General features: G+C 39.9%; 3 protein-coding genes across 7 annotated transcripts in view; 2 read left to right on the forward strand and 1 right to left on the reverse strand.

Annotated features, from left to right (window-relative positions):
• Nucleotides 1-1693: 1693 nt before the first annotated feature.
• LOC112462481 lies at nt 1694-6421 on the forward strand. 4 transcript variants are annotated; one of them, XM_025028278.1, is made up of 6 exons: nt 1694-3363; nt 3819-3998; nt 4265-4420; nt 4617-4923; nt 4996-5132; nt 5471-6421. In XM_025028278.1, the coding sequence occupies exons 1-6, from the start codon at nt 1777-1779 to the stop codon at nt 5807-5809; spliced, it is 2706 nt and encodes a 901-aa protein (XP_024884046.1). In that variant the 5' UTR covers nt 1694-1776; the 3' UTR covers nt 5810-6421. The 4 variants fall into 4 exon arrangements, with proteins under 4 accessions (XP_024884046.1, XP_024884044.1, XP_024884045.1 ...); XM_025028276.1 differs by having other exon boundaries at nt 4617-5132; XM_025028277.1 differs by having other exon boundaries at nt 3855-3998; nt 4617-5132.
• A 1616-nt stretch (nt 6422-8037) lies between these two features.
• Nucleotides 8038-12674, forward strand: LOC112462456 (xenotropic and polytropic retrovirus receptor 1 homolog). 2 transcript variants are annotated; one of them, XM_025028247.1, is made up of 10 exons: nt 8038-8560; nt 8634-8762; nt 8911-9064; nt 9138-9382; nt 9667-9928; nt 10000-10367; nt 10448-10790; nt 10883-11052; nt 11124-11257; nt 11341-12674. In XM_025028247.1, the coding sequence occupies exons 2-10, from the start codon at nt 8694-8696 to the stop codon at nt 11600-11602; spliced, it is 2007 nt and encodes a 668-aa protein (XP_024884015.1). In that variant the 5' UTR covers nt 8038-8560; nt 8634-8693; the 3' UTR covers nt 11603-12674. The 2 variants fall into 2 exon arrangements, with proteins under 2 accessions (XP_024884015.1, XP_024884016.1); XM_025028248.1 differs by having other exon boundaries at nt 8671-8762.
• The window catches only part of LOC112462458 (UNC93-like protein), a 36152-nt gene continuing 27613 nt past the window's right edge, over nt 11638-20176 (reverse strand). The window contains exon 5 of the mRNA XM_025028249.1: nt 11638-19332. Within this exon, the coding sequence (XP_024884017.1) occupies nt 19007-19332 (326 nt within the window). The 3' untranslated portion in view covers nt 11638-19006. The remainder of the gene's footprint in view (nt 19333-20176) is intronic.

The following is a 20176-nucleotide window of genomic DNA, read 5'->3' on the forward strand; positions in this document are numbered from 1 at the left end:
TGTGTGTGTGTGTGTGTGTGTGTGTGTGTGTGTGTGTGTGTGTGTGTCTTAACATTTTTACATTATTTAAGGAAATTTTAGAAAATGTATAAATCTTTAAAAAAATAAAAGTTAAAATATTTTTTTATAAAAATATTTCATCAATATTTTATAATGGAATTAGAAAAATTGCCAATGTTATAAAATTTTAACCCTTAAAGACTAAACCTCAAGTCTCAATAGCCTGTGGCTTTTTAAAAATTGATGTTTTTGGACAATTTAGTATTAATTATTAGCAACTTTTCTAATTCTATTCTTCATCAGTCCTTTCTATCCCTATTATTGATAAGTAAAAGACGGTGAGTAAAAAATAAAGATGTACAATTGTTTTCAGCAGCTTGGCAATGTCCATGAACTTTACTCTTTCTCCGACGTTTAATTGTAGATTTCTGTCTCCTTTTAGAAGTAAGAAATGTCCAACGTGATGTCGCTACAAAGAACAAACTCTATTTAACGCAATCTTTCTTGTCATCAGTCGGGATCTGCGATGTAAGGAGTTTATCGACGTCCTTTCGTTTTTATACTCATTTTAATAATTTAATAAATTAATTTTCTAATTTAATTTATTAATTTTATTTTATTTTAAACATTTTTATTTTTACAAGAAAACAAATGTGTATTTTTTGTGATACAATGAACATAAATACACAATGCAACAATACATATGTATTATTCATACACATATCTCTCGCTGGAGTTAGATTTTGCAGGGCAAAATGAAGGAAGAACCAAGCATGGAGAAAATAAGAATCGAAGCGAATGAACTTCATGGTCGCTGTCTGATCGAACATCCGGTTTTATCTAATTCTCTTTAGGAATAGCATCCTCATACAGCCTAACTATGCTTTGAGCAGAAACTGCTGGACGCCGCCATCCCGGAGCTTAAGAAAAATATTCAGAAGGGAGAAGATTTTGTAAATAAGAAGTGAAATCTCTGTCGGGCCTAGCTGAATAGAGCGTGATCTGTCGAGTTGTACGTGAGAATTGCCTTCGTTGCTCACCTTGCAATCATGATAAATTGTCAATAATTGAAATTTTTTTATCGCGAAATTTTGTAATTCTTCCAACCTGCCGACATGCATGTAAACGTGTAGAACTACGAAATAGATTATCGAAGATTAAGATTATATATGTATTATAAAAGAAGTATGTATTATAGATGAAAAATATATAAACTGCAGAGGAAGATTATATCTACAAAATATAAAATAACATGTAAAGAATGTATAAAATAAGAAATAAAATAATAGGACTTTACAAAATTGAAATATCCGTTTGAGCAATTTCTTTTAGCAAAGATTTGAATAAACGCTCTTTCAACTAAACGTAAGAGAACGTTTCTTTCTACATATATCTTGAGATTCTTATTTGTTCGTGAATTAAATTTAAGTCCAATTTTTCTTCGAATTAAAATTTGACTTGCCTGTGTGTACTGTGTCTTTAACAATCAAATTTTACAAATTTACTTTTGGATCGATTTTAAACTATAAACTATCTAAGAAGATAAACTTAGCGATGTAACGAATTTAATTGGTAGATTTACACGCGCATGACGGGAAGTTATCATCATCACACACATGTGTAAATACCAAACCACAATAATATACGAAGTAGACAACCTTGAGACAGGCAGTAACGAACTCTCAGGCTTGTAGGTAACAACGATCTTTCTGTCTCCGCAATTCGAGCGAAAATGTAAGCGTACAGTGTACAGTGATTAATACATAAATATATTTTATGGCGAGACGCAAGCACAAGCAATCGCGGAAGAAGACCAAGTTCCAAAAAGTGCAGGAGTCCCTTCGGAAGATCTCCGGTCCAGATTCGAAAAATGAAAATAAAGAAAGGAGCGATTCGTCGCATCCGCGTTCTCCGGAATCGGTACTGTTCGAATCGCAACCCGCGGACCTGCAATGCGGCGATAAGCTCAGCCCGGAGATCATTCCCAAGCAGCCTAGAAGAAGATCGAAGAGCTTCAAGGACGATCCAAAAATCGACGATGGGATCGCTGCGCGGATGATCCAACAGCCTAGCCCGATCTCGAGCAAGAGCCGCGAGTTGGATCTTGCAATGTGCGATTTTGAGCACGGTACCAAGTACATGAATAACTTTCGTAATTTAGAGGACTCCGGAGAACGCAAGCGGGACGATGCTACCAAACCGCTCGTCGACGATCCGTTCGAGCTCACGGAAAGTTATTTCCTCAGCTTATCGTCCTTGAGCAACGAGCATAACAATAACAATGCGAACAGAACAACTGATGGAAGATCCTCGAAAATCGTCGACGAGATGACCCATCGAAATACCTCAGTAATATCTCGCCCTGACTTGAAATCCCAGTCGCGCGACGATGTACGCACTTTCGCAAATATTCCGGGGCCCGTGAAGTTTGACGAAGAGGGATCTCTCGGAGTAAGATCGAATCAGCGGAAAGACCATTACATCATTGAAACGATGGACGATTGTTACTTGTTGGACAAGACGCTTTCGATGAACGATAATCTCGCGCACCAGATGAACAGTTATCTGGCCAGGCAGTCGCCGACGGTCGTCGTTAACAAATTGGGAAGAGATCCTGAGGAACTCTCGGAGGTCCCGCATTTTATGATCTTACGCGAGAACGACGAGCGAGGCGAGCTCAGCGGATCGCCGGTCCATGGATCCATCGGCGGACCGCGAGATAATCCGAACAAGAAAATGAAGGGAACGTCGAATGGCAATAAGAGAGTCGAGGTCGCGCTCGAGAGGATCGGTGAACGTTTGACGGCGAATTGGCGCGAGTTCCGGAAGATTTTCGGGCATCTGCGGCGAAAGAACAGGAATACTCGCGGCGAGGAGGTGGTCGACCGCGGCGAGTGCTTATTACACAGGTACAGGAGACTCCCTTACGTCTCCGTCTCGACGTTGTCCCTGCCAACATCGTCCGTACCTTGCACGCCTTCGTCGTCGCCAAAGCTGGTAAGCTATGATAAGGTCCGCGAGTTCGGTGGGACGAGGCGAGAGGCCGAGAAAGCTGGGATTCCGGCGGAATCCACGACGCCTCGCACCGGGTCGGTGAAACGACTTTGCCGCCGAACGACTTTGACGTTCGGAAACGAGGATGACGACGGGGAGGTGGCCGGTCACCGGCAACCGGCCACTCGCGCGGATATCACAGATCCGCTTCCGGAAGGGAAGAAGGAGAGCAAGGGACGTTTGCTCCTGCTGGGTTCGTCGCCGTTCTCCGATGAAACGCGTCAGGACGGCCGCATCCCGGAATCGATCATCGCCTCCGACGTCGAGCTGTCCGATCGCAATGGCCACGGTGGCGGTTCCCCGCAAAAAGTATACAAACTTTATTTGTAATACGTAATATGAGTATTATTAAGTATTAAAATTAAACTATACCTGGCGTTGCCGGGATTATCACAGAGTATCAAGGGGATAAAATCAGAGGTAGGGGATCCAGGTTTCATGGTAGACCATATTTTCCGCAGGGGTCTAGAGAGTAACTATGCAAAATTTAATAGATTGGTCAAAGGGTTTAGGAGTTAATAGACAGACATTCTGTTTTATATACATCGATTGTTTACTCACGACGTCGTAATTCAATATGACATGCATTGAGGAAAGATATAGAAACCTTAAATGCGGAATTTTATTTGATTTAAATTGTATTTTTGCTTCTCCGGTTCTTAATTGATTCTGAATTGTCGCGTGTCGGAGAGGTGGACTTTTACGCAAATAAATGTCCTCATTATAATTCGAAATCCCTTTCTCTGTGTTTTTCAATTAATCAGATAGAATATGATTGGGACGGCACTCGTAATCCCCAGGCGCCGCAAAACGTCGCAACGCCTCGAGACTCTCGCAGCCATGTCTCTCGACCTCGACGAAGAAACATTTCCCGCACGATAATCACGTGGGTGATCGCTATCTGCATTTGGCTGATAAGAAAATTGCTGCATCTCGTAAATGTCGTAAGTTTCTCGATATTTGTGCAAAATGAAGATTCTCGCTTCCTCGCTGCCAGCCATATTGAATTACTGTATTAAATTAGCCGAATTATTACTGTATTAAATTAGCCGAATTTTTTTACTTTCAACAAGTTGGAATCACAAACAAATTTTGTTATTTTTAAAAATAATTTTAATTTATACACGTTGATAAGTATTTTTTTTTACTTGGATATCAATATGACGCTTGTTTATTTTAAACAGAACCGACATCGATCTTTATTTTTCAGAATTACAACAAGTTGCGACAGAAATTGACCGTTTCGCCTTCGTCGAGTTCTTGGACGAAGAAATTTGATTGTCTGACAGAGACAATGCGCTCCGAAAGCGAGATGTTACGCGCAATGTCGGAAAAAATGACGCGACTTTCCGAAGATTTTGTCCAGGTAAAATTAGAAGACCTTTCGAACTTATCATTTGGTCTCAAATTGAAAAAGCTGAATATGTTTCTGCTTTTATAAAATATCCGTATCAAGTTCTTATATTTTGTGAATCTTTGCGGAAATATAAATGTGTAATAAATAAATAAATGTATGTTATAAAATCTGTATATTAATATTATATCTTCTTGGTCCGCCGTAGATGCAAACGACCACCGAAGCCACTCTTAACGCCCTGACAGCCGAGATGAACGTCTTTCGTGAAGCAAGTAAAAAAATTACGGAAGATAATGTGGTATTGCTGCAGGAGTTGAAGAAATTACGTGAAACATTGGAGGAAGTTCAAATAAAATCTTTGCAACCGGTCACCTTGCCTTCCTCGTGTCCTTTATCATCTCGCTCATCTCTACCTGCACTTCCACCATCATTACCACCACCACCACCACCACCACCACCCCCGCTACCTCCTTCATTTCTTCCAAAAGTGCACACTTCGGAATCAGCATCGTCGATACCACCCCCGCCCCCTCCGCTCCTCTCATCAGTTTCTTTGCATTCCCCAATGCCACCGATACAACCGACGACTCCCAACAGCAGCAGAAGTAACAAGACTAGAACACCCACAAGAAAATGTTCTACGCCGTTATTCAACAGGCCTAACATCACCGTCGAGGACCTGTTGAAAGTCACCCTGAAAAAGGCGCCACAAAGTAACAAAGTACTATCTAAATTCTGTGGAATTAATAAGATTACGTCCTTCAAGATAACATCGTAAACATAAATTCCTGCAACGAGAATGACTGTCCTCGATCTCACGAGATTTTTAATTTCCGACTTGCTGAATGCTAATCACACGAGAATATGTAGATCTCAGAATTTTTGGTGATTAAAAATAACTAATGTCCATTTAGGTTTTAATTTCGTTTCCGTCTTTGTGGATATAAGAAATTAATATGCAGGCGCGCATATGTAAATTGCAAATTTTTAAAAATATTTTAATATTTAACACTCGACGAGCATGAAAAATAATAAATTGTTCCGTTCCATACATTTCAGGAAAACAGACAAAACACTGTACCAGGCCCAAGAGGTCCAGTCGTGTCCTTGGAAATGTTGCGCAACGTAAAGCTGAAATCCGCGAAGCGTAGGCCTAACGACCAACCTGGAAGATCGCCCAGAAACGGTCGGGTCATTAAAAGTCGACTTGCGTCGAATATCAATCTTTCGCCGATCTTGACCGGATCAGAGGGCAATCTCGAGCGGATCCTGCGACGAGTAGACCTGAACAGACCGAGGAGACTCTTGTCCGCCTCGAGCAGCTTCCGCGAACGCGATTTTACACAGGAGACGCAGTTGTTAGAAACATTGACATACAGCCAATCCGTGCTTGAGTGACCGCAGTATCAAATATGAATCGTGACATCAGAAGCGAGAAATTTTCACGAATTATTGGAAGAAACTTGCATCATATATGCATCGAAATAACTTACTTGCTTTGCATATCATATAACTCATATTGGATATATCAGATTTAAGAAATTTTGTGAAGATTTATAAAGACAAAAAAGATTTTCTTTTTAAATTTGTATTATTAAACGTGAATACACGTGAGAAAATTAATTTGTTACGATACGTAATGTGCAAGGAAAAAAAAATCGATATCTCGTTTCTGATGTCAATCTTAATATGACTGCAATGAGAGAAAAATCTTAAAAAATTTAAATTATATTAATACAGACGTATGACATACTCGTCATAAAATTAAAATATTCGTATTTAATATTAAATTAACATTTTAACTCAAGAGCTCAAAGCTCTTCGCTGCATGATTTCTCTACAATTGGCTGGCCGAAAACTCAAATCTCGATATCCTTTAATAAAACTGTGACCAAGGCATAGATTCGTAATTACTTTATTTATTTGTAGCTTTCATGTGTGTGGTTTTACAGAAAAAAAGATTGTATCCGGTGTATTCGCATCGATTGTAATACAGAGCGTAAGAACGCATGCGGATCCAAGAATGTAAAATCAATTCCTCCGAACGATGATGAAAAAAAAAGCATTGCTTCGCGCTACTACTTGTTCATAGCGATCTGGTTCTCGTCGAAACCAATGAAATCGAACAGATTCGAAAGTTTAAAGTTTAGTTTGAAATTTTGAATTTGATGGTTTTCGAAATGATCCAGATGGTCTCCGATCAGTTGAGAGCAGATTTTCAGATTTTGAAGGTGTCTGCTGCAAATTTTGTCAATAGAATGTTAACAGGGATAACAGAATCTGCTTAATAAACAGAATATATGTATAATGGCAAATCCGCCGTAACCATTTAAATAATACAATGTATATTCCAATTAAATTTTAAATGTTTACGAAATGATAGATCTGCTCCGTTTCTGCCAACAATTCGCTGTCAAATATTATTATATTAGCAGAGGCTCTGTCGGCAAAACACAAGTTTATTCTGCTGAAAAAAATATTTCAAAATTTTTTATATATTATTAATCAGAATTTCTAAGACTTCGTCTAAGAATTTTTCAGATTTTTTACGTTTTCCAAAAAAAACTTGTCAGATAAAATAATGAAATATTTCAGATTTTTCCTGCCATCTTGGTGGAAAAATGTTTCAGAATTTTATATTTTTTATATGAATTAGAATATAAAAAAACCTCGACTAAAGTAGTAATAAAATATTTCAAATTTTTCCTGTCAACACATCTTTGTAGAAATCTGAATAAATATGATAAAATCCGCGCAATTTATCAGAAATATTTTTATGCATACAGATGCTAAAATATTCCGAAAATCCTCATCCAATTAGGAATGTTTGGTGTAAAACTCGGGGCAGATGGCGCCATGGCGTCTAGTCCTGTCATGGCGGCGTCACCAACACTAACTCAATATACATGTATGTGTTGGTGTATCTGTGAGCACATCCGTGAGATCTGTAATGACCTAGTTTACATCGATCACTTGATACGCGTATTAAATAGTAAATAACTAGTAAATAAGTCTGATTATTGGCTGATCAGTTCAAATATACTATTTGATACGCGTATCAAGAGATCGGTGTAAACTAGGCCAATGTTTACACGATATTTCGATATTTCGACATTTCGATATTTCGATATTTCGACATTTTTGATGAATCGAACTAGCCACGAAGTATCACAGATAAGCTCACGCATACATCAATACATACATTTATATTGGGTCTGTTCGCGTTGCTTGCACTTTTTGCACTCAGCATCTTCGCTTTCTCTCTCTCCAACGGCCGAATATATATTTATCTCATTTCAAGTGCAAAAATGTTTGGGGATTTCAAGCAACGCGAACAAGCCTATTGAGTTAGTGTTAGTGACGCCGCCATGACGGGACTAGACGCCATGGCGCCATCTGCCCCGAGTTTTACACCAAACATTCCTAATTAATTCTGAAATTATATGAGAAATTTTACTTTTTTTTTTTTTCAGAATTTTTCATAAATCTAAATTATGAGAAATTCTTGGAAAATTTCCGAGAAAATATAAGAAATTTTTTCACCAATATAATACGAACACAGGTAATAATTAACGGATCTATTGCGCTATCTGAGCAAATTCGATGTGTCAATCTATTGTTATAATACTGCGGACTTCTCCCTGGGGCTAACTGGGGTCGCTTCGGCAACATCATCGAGAATAACAATAGGCTTCAATGGCTTCATAATCACGAGCGTGTCGATGCGACGGCAACCTCGTGAGCTTGGTCCCGTGAGCGGCCGTATGACCACATTGACCACGTTTGACGAATCGACCTGTGGGAGGCATTGTCGATTTGTCGCGTAAGCGTTCCGCTCGCAAGCGAGAAGATCGCGTGCGTTTCCGAGAACCGCGGCACGGTATAAGTACTATAAGTACGAAAACTGCGACCGCGGCTAGCTCAATCAGCTGGCTCAATTAAATGGAACGCGGCGATAACGCGGCGCGAAAGGATATCCTCCCGGCGGCCGCGAACGCCAAATAGTTTTTATCTTAGCGGCCGGGTAAATATTTATCGTCGCGCTAAACAGCAAGCGGGCGTTTGATCGGCCGCCGCCGACAAAGTTCCTCAGCGCGCTATAAATGCCGTTTATAACCTCGCTTGGGACTAATTGTCAGATGGACTTGGGTGAGTACGGAGATTGTTTTCTGCTCGTGACTATTCGCGATATTCTCCATTTGATATTGTCTGTTTTCTTCAGCTCTAACCACTTGGGTACTTTTTTTTTCGCAAATTAGTGTGACCACGCTGTGCGGGCAACATGAAGTTCGCGGAGCATCTGTCAGCCCACATTACGCCCGAGTGGCGTAAGCAGTATATTAGCTACGAGGTATGACATCAAGTACAAACACTTAAGCCTACGCTGTACTAATGCACGGATAATATGGACATGAACAATGAGATTGTAATAAACGTCGAGTTTCAAATATCACTACGTAGACGTGTACATTCAAGTGCTGTGTGTTTTGACTTTGCAGGAGATGAAAGCGATGCTTTACACGGCGGTCGAAGAAGCGCCCTCGGACGAAAGCGTAGAGCCAGAAGTGATATCACGCCACTTTGCGTCGTTTGACGAGGTGTTTTTTACATTCTGCGATCGCGAATTAAAGAAAATCAATACGTTTTACTCAGGTGAGGGTATCTGGGGCATTAAAATCACTGATCCTGTAATCCTCCTGTGATGCTAACTGCCTGTTTATTACAGAAAAATTGGCAGAAGCAACGCGTAAGTATGCAGCTTTGCAAAGTGAGTTGAAGACTGCAGTGGAGCTGCAGCGGGGAAGCGGGAAGAACAAAGGAAAGGCTAGCGCAAAACCACTTCTGCCTACCAGAAAGCTTAGAGACCTAAAACTCGCATTTTCAGAATTTTACCTTTCCCTGATTCTTCTTCAGAACTATCAGAACCTTAATCACACTGGATTCCGAAAGATTCTCAAGAAGCACGACAAGGTATCCTACTGCGCAATGATGCTTTTTGTAATTTTTTGCTTGGTCGCATGCTTGTATAATTACAGAGGCTATAATTATCCCAATGTCATTAGCATCATGTCTTTTCTCCTATAGTTACAAAGTAGTGGTGCAAGAAACAACTGCGGTGTATGACACAATATCCATATTCCCTGTATATCCCAAGTGATCCCAAGTAAAAGCCAGTAATTGTTCTCAACAGTTTGTATTATTTTATTGTATAGTTGTCTATAATGTTCCTACAACGCATTTCCAAATGCTTTCAGTTACTGTCAGTTGACGCCGGTTCAAAATGGAGAGTCGAGTGTGTGGAGACGTCACACTTCTACACGTCCAAAGATATAGACAAATTGATTCAGGAAACGGAAGCTATGGTGACGAACGATCTCGAGGGCGGCGATCGGCAGCGCGCTATGAAACGTCTTCGGGTGCCACCGCTTGGCGAGCATCAGAGTCCATGGACTACCTTCAAAGTTGGTTTATTCTCGGGTAGCTTTATCGTTCTATCTGTCGCAGTTGTTCTCTCAGGTATTGTATTCATCTGCATTATAAATGGAAACGTGGTTTGCAGCTGCGCTAAAATCTCGTTATTTTTTCAGCCGTCTTTCACGACAGCGGAGAGAACCTCAAGATCGCATTTAGATTATATCGAGGTCCTTTTCTTATTATTGAATTTCTATTCCTTATTGGGATTAATGTCTACGGATGGAGATCTTCCGGTGTCAATCACGTTTTGATATTCGAGCTGGACCCGCGAAATCATCTTTCGGAGCAGCATCTTATGGAATTGGCCGCAGTCCTCGGCGTCGTCTGGACGCTTAGCTTATTAAGTTTCTTGTACAGTGCCAGCCTAAGCATACCACCGTATGTGAATCCATTGGCACTCGTCTGCATCATGCTGGTCTTTCTATTGAACCCGGTTAAGATGTTTCGTCACGAAGCTCGTTTCTGGTTGCTCAAAATCATAGTAAGCATAATTAGCGCAACAAACACATCTCTCCTATCATATGAATAAAACATTGAATATAGCCTTTCACCTTGTTTTAGGGACGCGTTTTAATATCGCCATTCGCGTACGTCAATTTTGCTGACTTCTGGCTGGCGGACCAGTTCAACAGTTTGGCGACTGCGTTCTTGGACTTTCACTTTTTAATATGCTTCTACATTACAAACGGCGATTGGTTGAAGGCGGGCGACACTGTGCAATGCATGTCTGGCTCTCTCGTGATCAGACCTATTGTGAATTGCTTACCGGCGTGGTTTCGCTTCGCGCAATGCGTCCGTAGATATCGAGACTCTAAAGAGGCCTTTCCGCATTTAGTGAATGCTGGGAAGTATTCTACGACGTTTCTCGTTGTCGCCGCCAATACTTTATACGCTTATCACGCAGGTATGTTGAATTACGCGTACTAAAAATGTGTCTTTTTACAGTTTAAGTTTTTAATGTCTCAAAAGTAACAAAAAGATAATACACTTTTGCAGCGGAATATAATAATCGATGGGAGAATCCATGGTTGTGGCTATGGGTGTGTAGCTGCCTTATTAATTCGATATATTCGTACACGTGGGACCTTAAGATGGATTGGGGCCTTTTAGACAGCAACGCCGGTGAAAATCGTTTTTTGCGCGAGGAAGTGGTTTATTCGGCAGCCGTAAGTAAAATGATAAGTAGCGATATTTAATTGTAAAAAGGGATATATTACATATTACACGCGTTTTTCAGTGGTTTTATTATTTCGCAATAATAGAAGATTTTGTACTACGATTTATATGGATTGCGAGTGTTGTCCTCGTTGAATGCGGATATATCTCTGGCGATTTAATGACTTCTATAGTAGCACCTCTCGAGGTCTTTAGGTAAGTACACTTTTTGCCATTGCTCGATTTTATTTTAAAATTTTCTTGTGTCTTTCTGATTCATCGCAAAACCATTCTTTTAGGCGATTTGTATGGAACTTTTTCCGTTTGGAGAACGAACATTTGAATAATTGCGGTAAATTTCGTGCCGTACGTGATATCTCGATAGCACCTATAGAAAGCTCCGATCAGACACAGATTTTACGTATGATGGACGATGAGAACGGTGTACTTAATAGGGGTAAACGTAAAGGCGGCGGTAAAAAGCAGAACAATACGAAAGAGGAGAAACGAGCGCTGCTTAAAGAAGAAACTATAGATATCGATATATCAAATGCCAGTTGAATAGTTTAAGATTTTTGTACAATTGTTATCTTTAATTTTCTCCAATATGGAAAGCCTCCGAACTTTTGGTACTTAGCGAAAATGACTTGCATGATTTTGTAAATGACATATCGATTTTGCTAGAAGATAGATGATTACATGTTTTCCAGCAGATTGTAAAATTGTAATTATTATAGTGCCTTTCACGCTTCTCTCGTATAAGATACTTTACGATAAATTGTAACAATTCAAGATGTAGCCTGCACCAAAAGTCTTCCATCACAAAGACGAACAATTATAGCTTAAGTAAACAATTTCACGAATTTTATAGCTTTTAGATACAGGCATATATATCTATGAAGATGTAATACGTGTCATACGAAGCATGTGCTTTTGCATGCGAACTGTACGAATTGTTGAGTAAGGTCATTTTGCCTGCCATTTTAGATGCCATTATACACTATAATTTTATTAGCCGTGTTGTTACCAACATTTTTTCTACAAATGCCATTTTTTAATAATAGGTAATCGATGCCACGAGTAAATACTTATACGAATATTGAAAGTAGAGAGAAAGGAAGTATTGATACAAAGTAGTCTGATGTTAAACTACGCTCATACATAAGTGATACTAAATATGTATTAATACTAAAGAGGCTGTTATAATGTGCTTTTTTATATATATTGAACATACTTATTGTACTTATATCATGTAGTTACATCGGCCTATATATGTAGTTATGTAAATTATTTTCCAGTAGTAAGCCAAAGTAGAGTACCAAACTTGTAAATTCGATATTTAATTTACTAATACTCTGCATTATTTGGATAGTAACATTTCGTATGTAAAATAGTATTACAATTATCCAATTGTTTTATATAAATGTGTTATAAGTATTCTATCATAAAAGTATTCTATCACAGTTGTTTGGAATGTAAACGTTAAATATTTTTGTATCTTATATACGGTAATTTCTGACATTCTTATAATGCTTAAGGTGCAAGTACATGCATTATACTATTGTGTATGATAATTTCTTAAGCAAGACTATGTACATAATTTTAAATATTGCAATATATTGATTATACCTCATATTATAATAAAATGTTTTAATATATGTTGCTATAGGTACTCCAGTCACCGAAACAACACATTTAAGAAAAATAATATTTCAGTAATTTACTTTTCAATGCTTTATTTTAATTTTCAAGTTTAGATTTATAGGTCTTATGCCTCTGTAAGATAGCGAACAAGCCTAACTTCGGTAGAGCAAATAGCATTTACGACGATGTTACGTAACAAGATAACGTATAATAACGGCAGCAATCGTTTCCTTCTTTGTTCTTCCGTTCTCTGAGAACGACGGATCGTTAAAACCGCTCCTTCGCGAATTTTCATACTAACTTACATTGTTTGTTTTATATGCAATAGTTATTAAATGTGAAAAATTGGTGTTGCGTTCTTAAATAATTCATATTTACGTCTTTAATTGTCTGATCATTCTATTCATCTATAATTGCACTTATTATATAGATTTATTATATCTATTAAGAATTGAATTGAATCTACAATGACACTATATATCAAATTACATTTAGAAATCATATATGAAACATTATTACGTATCACATAGAATTTTTGCGACAAATTGAATCATTAACAATCATTGTCTCCTTGAAAAATCAGCACGAACAAAAGAAATGAAGTTGAAGTTAGTCGAAAGGGGGATTAAAAGGATAGAATTCACATTAATTATATCTTAATTGACAATTTTAATAAAATGATCCTTATCGTTACATAACATTACGTGTCGGACACAAAATGATATAATAATATATTATTAACTATAGCAATAATCTGACGATGTATAACAATTAATGATTGCAACTATGATCAACGTGTCATCATAATGTACGATAACAATCGAACGGAATAGTATATGTATAATAAGGAAGTGAACATACAATAATAATAATATAATAATATACTGTACAATTTGTCGGGCGCACCGATTCCTTCTATCGATTAAAACAACAAAACTTAGCATACGCTGGATTTCCTTAGCTTATCTAAGGATAATATGTATAACAACCGCGTTCGTGCATGTCCAAAAAGTGGCAGATATTCAAGTGACGGCTCCACACCCTTTTTTTTGTCGCTGCGCCATACGTTCCTCGTACTTAAAACGAGATAAGTATATGCTCACGTTGCTCATCTAAGGAGACATAAGAGAACAATCATGGGGAGCGAGCGTGAAAAAGAGCGGATTCAATGGTCTTGGAACGCGGTAGGGAAATAAAAGGAATGCAGTAACAATATATTGCGGGAATTACGCTCTTTCGACGCGCACGAACGTAGTTAAATAAAAGTAACAGAAAATAAAATGTTCAAAAGACTTGCTCGATATGTGAAGCGACATCCAGTTGCTCTATTCGTACGGCGCGATTATAGGCGATTAATACTAATTGTATATTTACAAATCTCAAATAAGAGCAAGCAGAACGTAAAAACCGGAATGGTCCCAATGTGCGATTGGCCCGAACTGACGAAATCTTTTCTCTCTGCAGATCTCTTAAACATATATGTATATAATATATGTATATATATATATATATTTCTTTCTAAAGTACTTCTCAGTAAAATCTAGGAAGAGTAATCTCGCAGGCCTAAAATATAATATGTATATATGTTAGATCGTGGTCCCCGATAAACCATGTCCTCTTCTCGACACATTCGAGGTGCAAGTTCTGTGATTCGTGAGTCCCTTTAAAAAGTTCAGCGAAAAACTATTACACACAGATACTCTCGGGGGGGTTCGCTGTCCCCCTCTCGATCTTCGATTTCCCCATCGTTCGCTCATCCATTTGTTATGTTTCGTGCCGTAAAGTTACTTATTTAATTGCAATATTAATACGTGTATCAACGGCGGAAGAATCGGACCGGCGGACGCATCAAGCAATTTTCTCTTTTGAAATTTATTTATATCTTATATTTTCATTGCTTCTAGCGATCCGACCACTAATCCCATTCATCTGCCGTTACTACGCCACGAGCTACTCGAGTTACTTAAATCTGTAATATTCGCGATACAACAAAGAACCCAGCCCGAAATGATCTGTCGAATCAATGTCGATTTGATTGATCGATGTGATTGATGAATGGTTGCTGTCGAATACTGATTCATATTTTTATCTTGTTACTTTGTGTAAAAATTGTTCTTATAATTGTTTTTATGTTAATTGAGCAATTGCGAATATTTCTTTTAGATTTCTATTGTGTTTCGGTCAATTCACTACATCGAATACAATATATATTTATATATACTGTGCTTTTCCATTTTACATCGAGACAATAGAAAACTTATAGAAATATTCGTAATTGCTGAATTAACATAAAAATTACTACAATGAGGTCGAAGATGACAAAAATATAAACCTACATTCGACATCGACCATTCATCAACGTAAGTATCGACGTCAATTCGACTAATCATTTCTGGCTGGAAAGGGAATAAGATAGAGCAGTTAGAACGAAACAGGAAAACATTCATTCTTGATGTGACTACGAAACCAGATATCCTATAATAACGCATAACGTATATGGTTGTGTCGTCGATGTGTATGATAGAACGTATTATCTTGAGACAAATGTCCCGAATCAAGTCGTCATTAATCTGAAGCTTGCACGCCTTTGACTTTGAAGCTTTTCTTTTTTTCCGAAACCCGCTCGAATTAAAAAAAAATGCACAACGTTCGTCTCATCAATTCTACATTGAAAATTCTGCATTGATGAATAAAAGACTCGATTTCTTTACGTTATTTCGATGATTGTTTGATCCTATATTTCGTAGCGCACGCGGAAGAACGCGCGAAGGGAAAAAGAAAGGAGATTTAACATCATATATGATCGGTCGTCGTTTCGTCCCGCGTGCGATTAATACCGATCGTCTCGTCGCGTTTATTCCACTTTCCAGAAGGCCGCGGCAAGAATTCATCGAGACGGGGAAGAGGAGGGACGTTAACGTAGCGCGGAATTAAAAGCGCGACCCCGCCGAGGAGCGTGATACTTTCCGCGCGGCGCGCCGTGCCGCGCCGAGGCGACGAGGAGGCGGAGAGAGAAAAGGCGAGAGATGAGAGAAGATGGAGGAACGACGAGAGAGAAACGCGCGTAAAATCCCAGCTGGCAAAAGCGAGCAAAGCGAGCGGCCGTTATACGCGTCGCGTTCCGTTCTCAGCGCCGTCATTACCCGGGGCTCTCCCTCGCGAGACGGCGACGGCGCCGATCGCGCAGAAAATCGCGATGCCGCGCCGCGCCGCGCCGGCGGGACGGGTTCTCGCCGCGTGGCACGGAAAACAAGCAGGAGAACCTGGGCCGAATAATAAAACGTAAACGAGACGCGGACGCGGCTCTTAAGTTCTCGTTTAAGGGAACTTGGCCGACGCCGGTGTCGATCGGTATATACCGGATTGGTGTATCGCGGGTATATATAAATAGGCGGCCGGTAGGCACCGAGGGACTTGAATATCCCGTCCAGGGGGGCAGGATTCCCGCGAGTTTCCTGTTCCCGGCCTCATGCCCGTCCCATTCTGGTCGTGGAAAGCAAAAAAAGTTGTCGGCTCGCTCGCTCGCTCGCTCGCGATCGTTTGTGTGGACTGGAGTCGCGCGCGCCCGGTTTATCGCGCGGCTTCGAAAGCACGTGGGGCAAATACGCGCTGGACGGAGCAAAGCCGCGCAAGGCCGATAAGCGCCAGATAAGAGCCAGCGCGCAAGCAATTAATCCGCTGAGCCGCGCGATAATTATCGGAAATGGGCCAGGTCTGAAATACTTGGTTTACTGTTTAATAAAACATTCTCTGTGGCATTTTATAAAAGCTTTTTATTTTAACAAATTATTTTTAGACGGCGACACGTGGCACGTTATCCTTCTTTTTAACTCTTTGTTCCAATTAATTAATTTCAGAAAATATTAGAAACGTTAATTTAAACTAACGTTTTTCTTATCTCGATGTTATCTCAACTGTCCGATGTGTAAATCAAGTTTTCATTCCTGATGAATTTTGTGAAAATATAGTCCGTCAAACAAAAACATGGATTCTAAGAGGAGTTTATTAGTCAGCGACGGTAAACTTTCTCTCGGTCTCCTTCGTGCGTCATAATTACCCAGCGGGATACTCGGAAGGAACTAAACCGCAGTATTAATTGAAATATTTACAGGTAATGTTCATAATTTCGCGAAACTTCGCAGACGCGAGTTTTTCATATTCTCACGTACCGATCGGTCTCTTTCCGCGGATAACGAGACGTGTGCTTCGCGATGCGTGATGTAATCTCCGTAATCCTTCCCTCCGCGCGAAAACAGAATCGATGAACAGAATTCACGTTTTATATCCTCGCGCTTTCAATTTCAGTCGGAGAGATAATCAGCGTTCTATCAACGCAACGACTCGCAAGAACAGATCTCGCTACAGGACTGCGTCCGTATCCTAAACTTACGTCGTAGACTTTTGAGCTACCATGTACAAATTGCTGATTGCGACAGGACGGAATAATGCATCCAAACGGTTTACGGTGTTTATAGTTAACTTGATATGTTTCTTGCGCCTTTTTCGCCTGGTTCTAACGAAAAGTGACGCGCGATAAGATTCCCGCGGAGAACAGGTCGTATCGATGGAAAATCGACGGAGCTTTATTCTTCGAAATTTTCAACCGCGACGTGGCTCAATAAATATGAAATAGGAAGAAACTTGTTTTATATGATGACTGTGAAAAATAATATCTTTAAATCTTATTAAAATAAGTTTCTTCTTATATAATAAAACGAAAAGTTAGAACGGAATAATAGAATATTTGCATGCAAGATCACGAAACTTTGAAGATTAGGAACTCAGTCCCGCGAAGAATGAACCTCCATCTCTATTCCTTATGACTCATTTATTCTCGGCAAGAAAAATACTGTTTTCACATGTAGACGCACATCGATATCTCACGTGCTTCTCTTGCAAGAAAAGAAATGCGAGGAACTTGCCAACGTGACCGATAACAACATTCCTCGATCAAGAACGTCATTTCCCGACATATGATGATTGTTTCATAGTGACGATTGTCTCTTTTCTTTAAACGATTTCTTTAAACGTATTACAAACGAGTATTATAAATTTAAAGGAAAGTAATATTATCCTTGAATAAATATGATCAATTTTCGTGTCAATTCTTATTAGTCACAAACTACATGTGTGTCTCATGTACATTTTCTTTTACGAACTATAGTAATCTTTACAAATTATACATTTTGTAACGAAAACATTCGTATCAATTTGTAAAGACCACCACATTGACGAAACCGATATCGGAGTACATTTCTTCGCATTAACGTCATAAATATTTAATACAAAATTTAAAAGCCTAATAGAATAACAAATTTTTCTCATCGTTTAACATGATCATGAAGAATCGAAGAGAAATGCATGGAAACAATTTAATGTTTCTTCTAAAATAGTAATCATTTTTTAGATTTGAAAAAATAATAATGCTTCTGACGTTCCTTAATTCTTCTCCTCGATACACGATAACGTTCGCCGGGACATTTCGGCGCGCAATAAATATGTGATACAAACTGAATACTTTTAGGATTGCCACACTTTTTTCGACGATATGCGTCTTGCGCACGGACTGCGCGCAACAAAATGCACTTTTCGCCTCCGTGCCGCGCTTTATTTCCATTTTACCGCTTCGCGAACGCGATGATGAGGTCTCGTACAAAGAACGCTTGGATCGAGGATCAAGGTAATCCCTCATCATGGCACTGATTCGACAGTTTCGAGTAACGGCGATGGAAGTTCAACATTCCTAGTAGCACGAGAGCGAATTTTACATTCCCACGTGTTTCTTAGCACCACCAAGTATCGATAAGTATATTACTTATCTATCATCGACTCATTCCGATCGCGCTGAGGAAGGTGGAAGCCAGATTTCAGCCTGCACCCGGCATTGCCTTGAAGAGAAGCATCCGCAAAATGGAGTCGACGCCCGGCATCTCCACTTCATCGTGGAAATCGTGGGCGTATCCACCGTTCTCTTGACCCCTTCGCGACGAGACGCGATTTTTACGTCGTTCCGGAGGTAGCGAATCGATCTACCGTCAGGAGCACACTTTCCTCGCCCACGTCGTCGACGGGGAAGAACGCCGCGGCTGTTCATTGATCTCGGCGCGGCTCTATCTCGGGATAGAGGGACTGACAAGCAAGAACGAGGGGATGACAGGCGGAAGATCTCGACGGATATCGCGGAGAAAAGAGTACTCGTCAATCCGATCGATCGGATCTTCCGGCCGTCGTTTCGATTCCCCCGTCGACGAGACGAAAAAGCGGTGCGGACGCGAGGGATTTTTAAGGAGGAACGACTACGTCGATTACGCAAATCGTCGCTCACAGGTGCGTGATGATGATCTCGTCGTCGAGGTCGTCCTTCTCGTCGTCGGTCTCCTCCGGCTGATTCGCCTCGGCAGCTGCCTGGGCAGCCTTCGGGTCCTCGGCGATCGCCTTGAGCCGCCGTTGCTTGCGCCTGTGCAGCAGCTCGACGATGATGTAGCCTATGCTGCCGGTGATCAGCACCGTCAGCATCACGTACAGCTTCATACGGGCGCAGAGGTGCGTGCTGTACGCGTAGGCGATCACGAAGCCGGCGCTCTCCCACAGCCTGTAGTTCGAGAAGGCCGCCTCCTTGTTGCGCCTGAACAGCGTGCCGTAGAGTCCTACAATAGTCAAGAAAGTGAGTACTCGCTGTGGCGAGGAAAACTTAAGAATTAACGATTTAGCATCTAAGAAATTTATTGACAAGAAATATAGTTTCCACACAGAAAAAAATAGAATATTTTTGATTTAAAAATATTTTTAATTTTAACGTGGAAATCTTGAAACGAGATTATATTGCTTTGAACGAAGAAAACTTGAAACTTGCTTGAATGAAGTCATTTATATAGTTTAAGTTTTATATATACTTCAATCAAGAAAAAAAAGTTGAAACAAAAAGCTGAAATTCTTATAAGAAGATTATATATTCTTGCGTATATATACAAAGTATATCAGTGTTGATCTGACACTTCTTTTTTTTCTTTGCGACAATGAAACGATAAAGTGACTTAAACGATCTCGTTTGTCGCGGGTTGACTTAACAAGTGCTTAACAGGTGCTTTATCGGATTCGCAGCTACGAATAGATATGCATCCAGCACCTCTACCAGCATACCATTACCATTGTGCATGCACCGAGGTCGATCGTTTTACGTTCATCGTCGCTATACGCGTTTGACGGCGAAATAACGAGCCTACAGGTGGATCGAATCCTTGACTTGTCGGCGCTCGTTAGATGCGCTTTCAGAAAGCACGTAACAGCGATAATGATAGCGCTGCACGGCGATGCACGATACCGCGTTAGGGAAATAAATGACCCAAATGGAGGCGGGAAATCCGTGGGAGAGAAATAGAATATGAGAGTGTACATTAGTCTGTTATGACGATAGCCTCAATCGCTAAAAACGTCTTTATTTAAACTAAAGAGAATGTGCTGTAACTCGACAAATGGAATTTTCCAATCTGT

The sequence above is a fragment of the Temnothorax curvispinosus genome, unplaced genomic scaffold, assembly GCF_003070985.1.
Source record: "Temnothorax curvispinosus isolate PA1 unplaced genomic scaffold, ASM307098v1 QBEX01012454.1, whole genome shotgun sequence".
NCBI classification, from domain to species: domain Eukaryota; kingdom Metazoa; phylum Arthropoda; class Insecta; order Hymenoptera; family Formicidae; genus Temnothorax; species Temnothorax curvispinosus.

Coding starts and splice junctions, on each gene's coding strand:
- LOC112462481 (XM_025028276.1), top strand. CDS start 1,777: ATGGCGAGACGCAAGCACAAGCAATCGCGGAAGAAGACCAAGTTCCAA. Junction 3,364..3,818: donor GTGGCGGTTCCCCGCAAAAA/GTATACAAACTT, acceptor TCAATTAATCAG/ATAGAATATGATTGGGACGG. Junction 3,999..4,264: donor TGCTGCATCTCGTAAATGTC/GTAAGTTTCTCG, acceptor TTTATTTTTCAG/AATTACAACAAGTTGCGACA.
- LOC112462456 (XM_025028247.1), top strand. CDS start 8,694: ATGAAGTTCGCGGAGCATCTGTCAGCCCACATTACGCCCGAGTGGCGT. Junction 9,065..9,137: donor AATCAATACGTTTTACTCAG/GTGAGGGTATCT, acceptor TGTTTATTACAG/AAAAATTGGCAGAAGCAACG. Junction 9,929..9,999: donor TGTCGCAGTTGTTCTCTCAG/GTATTGTATTCA, acceptor TTATTTTTTCAG/CCGTCTTTCACGACAGCGGA.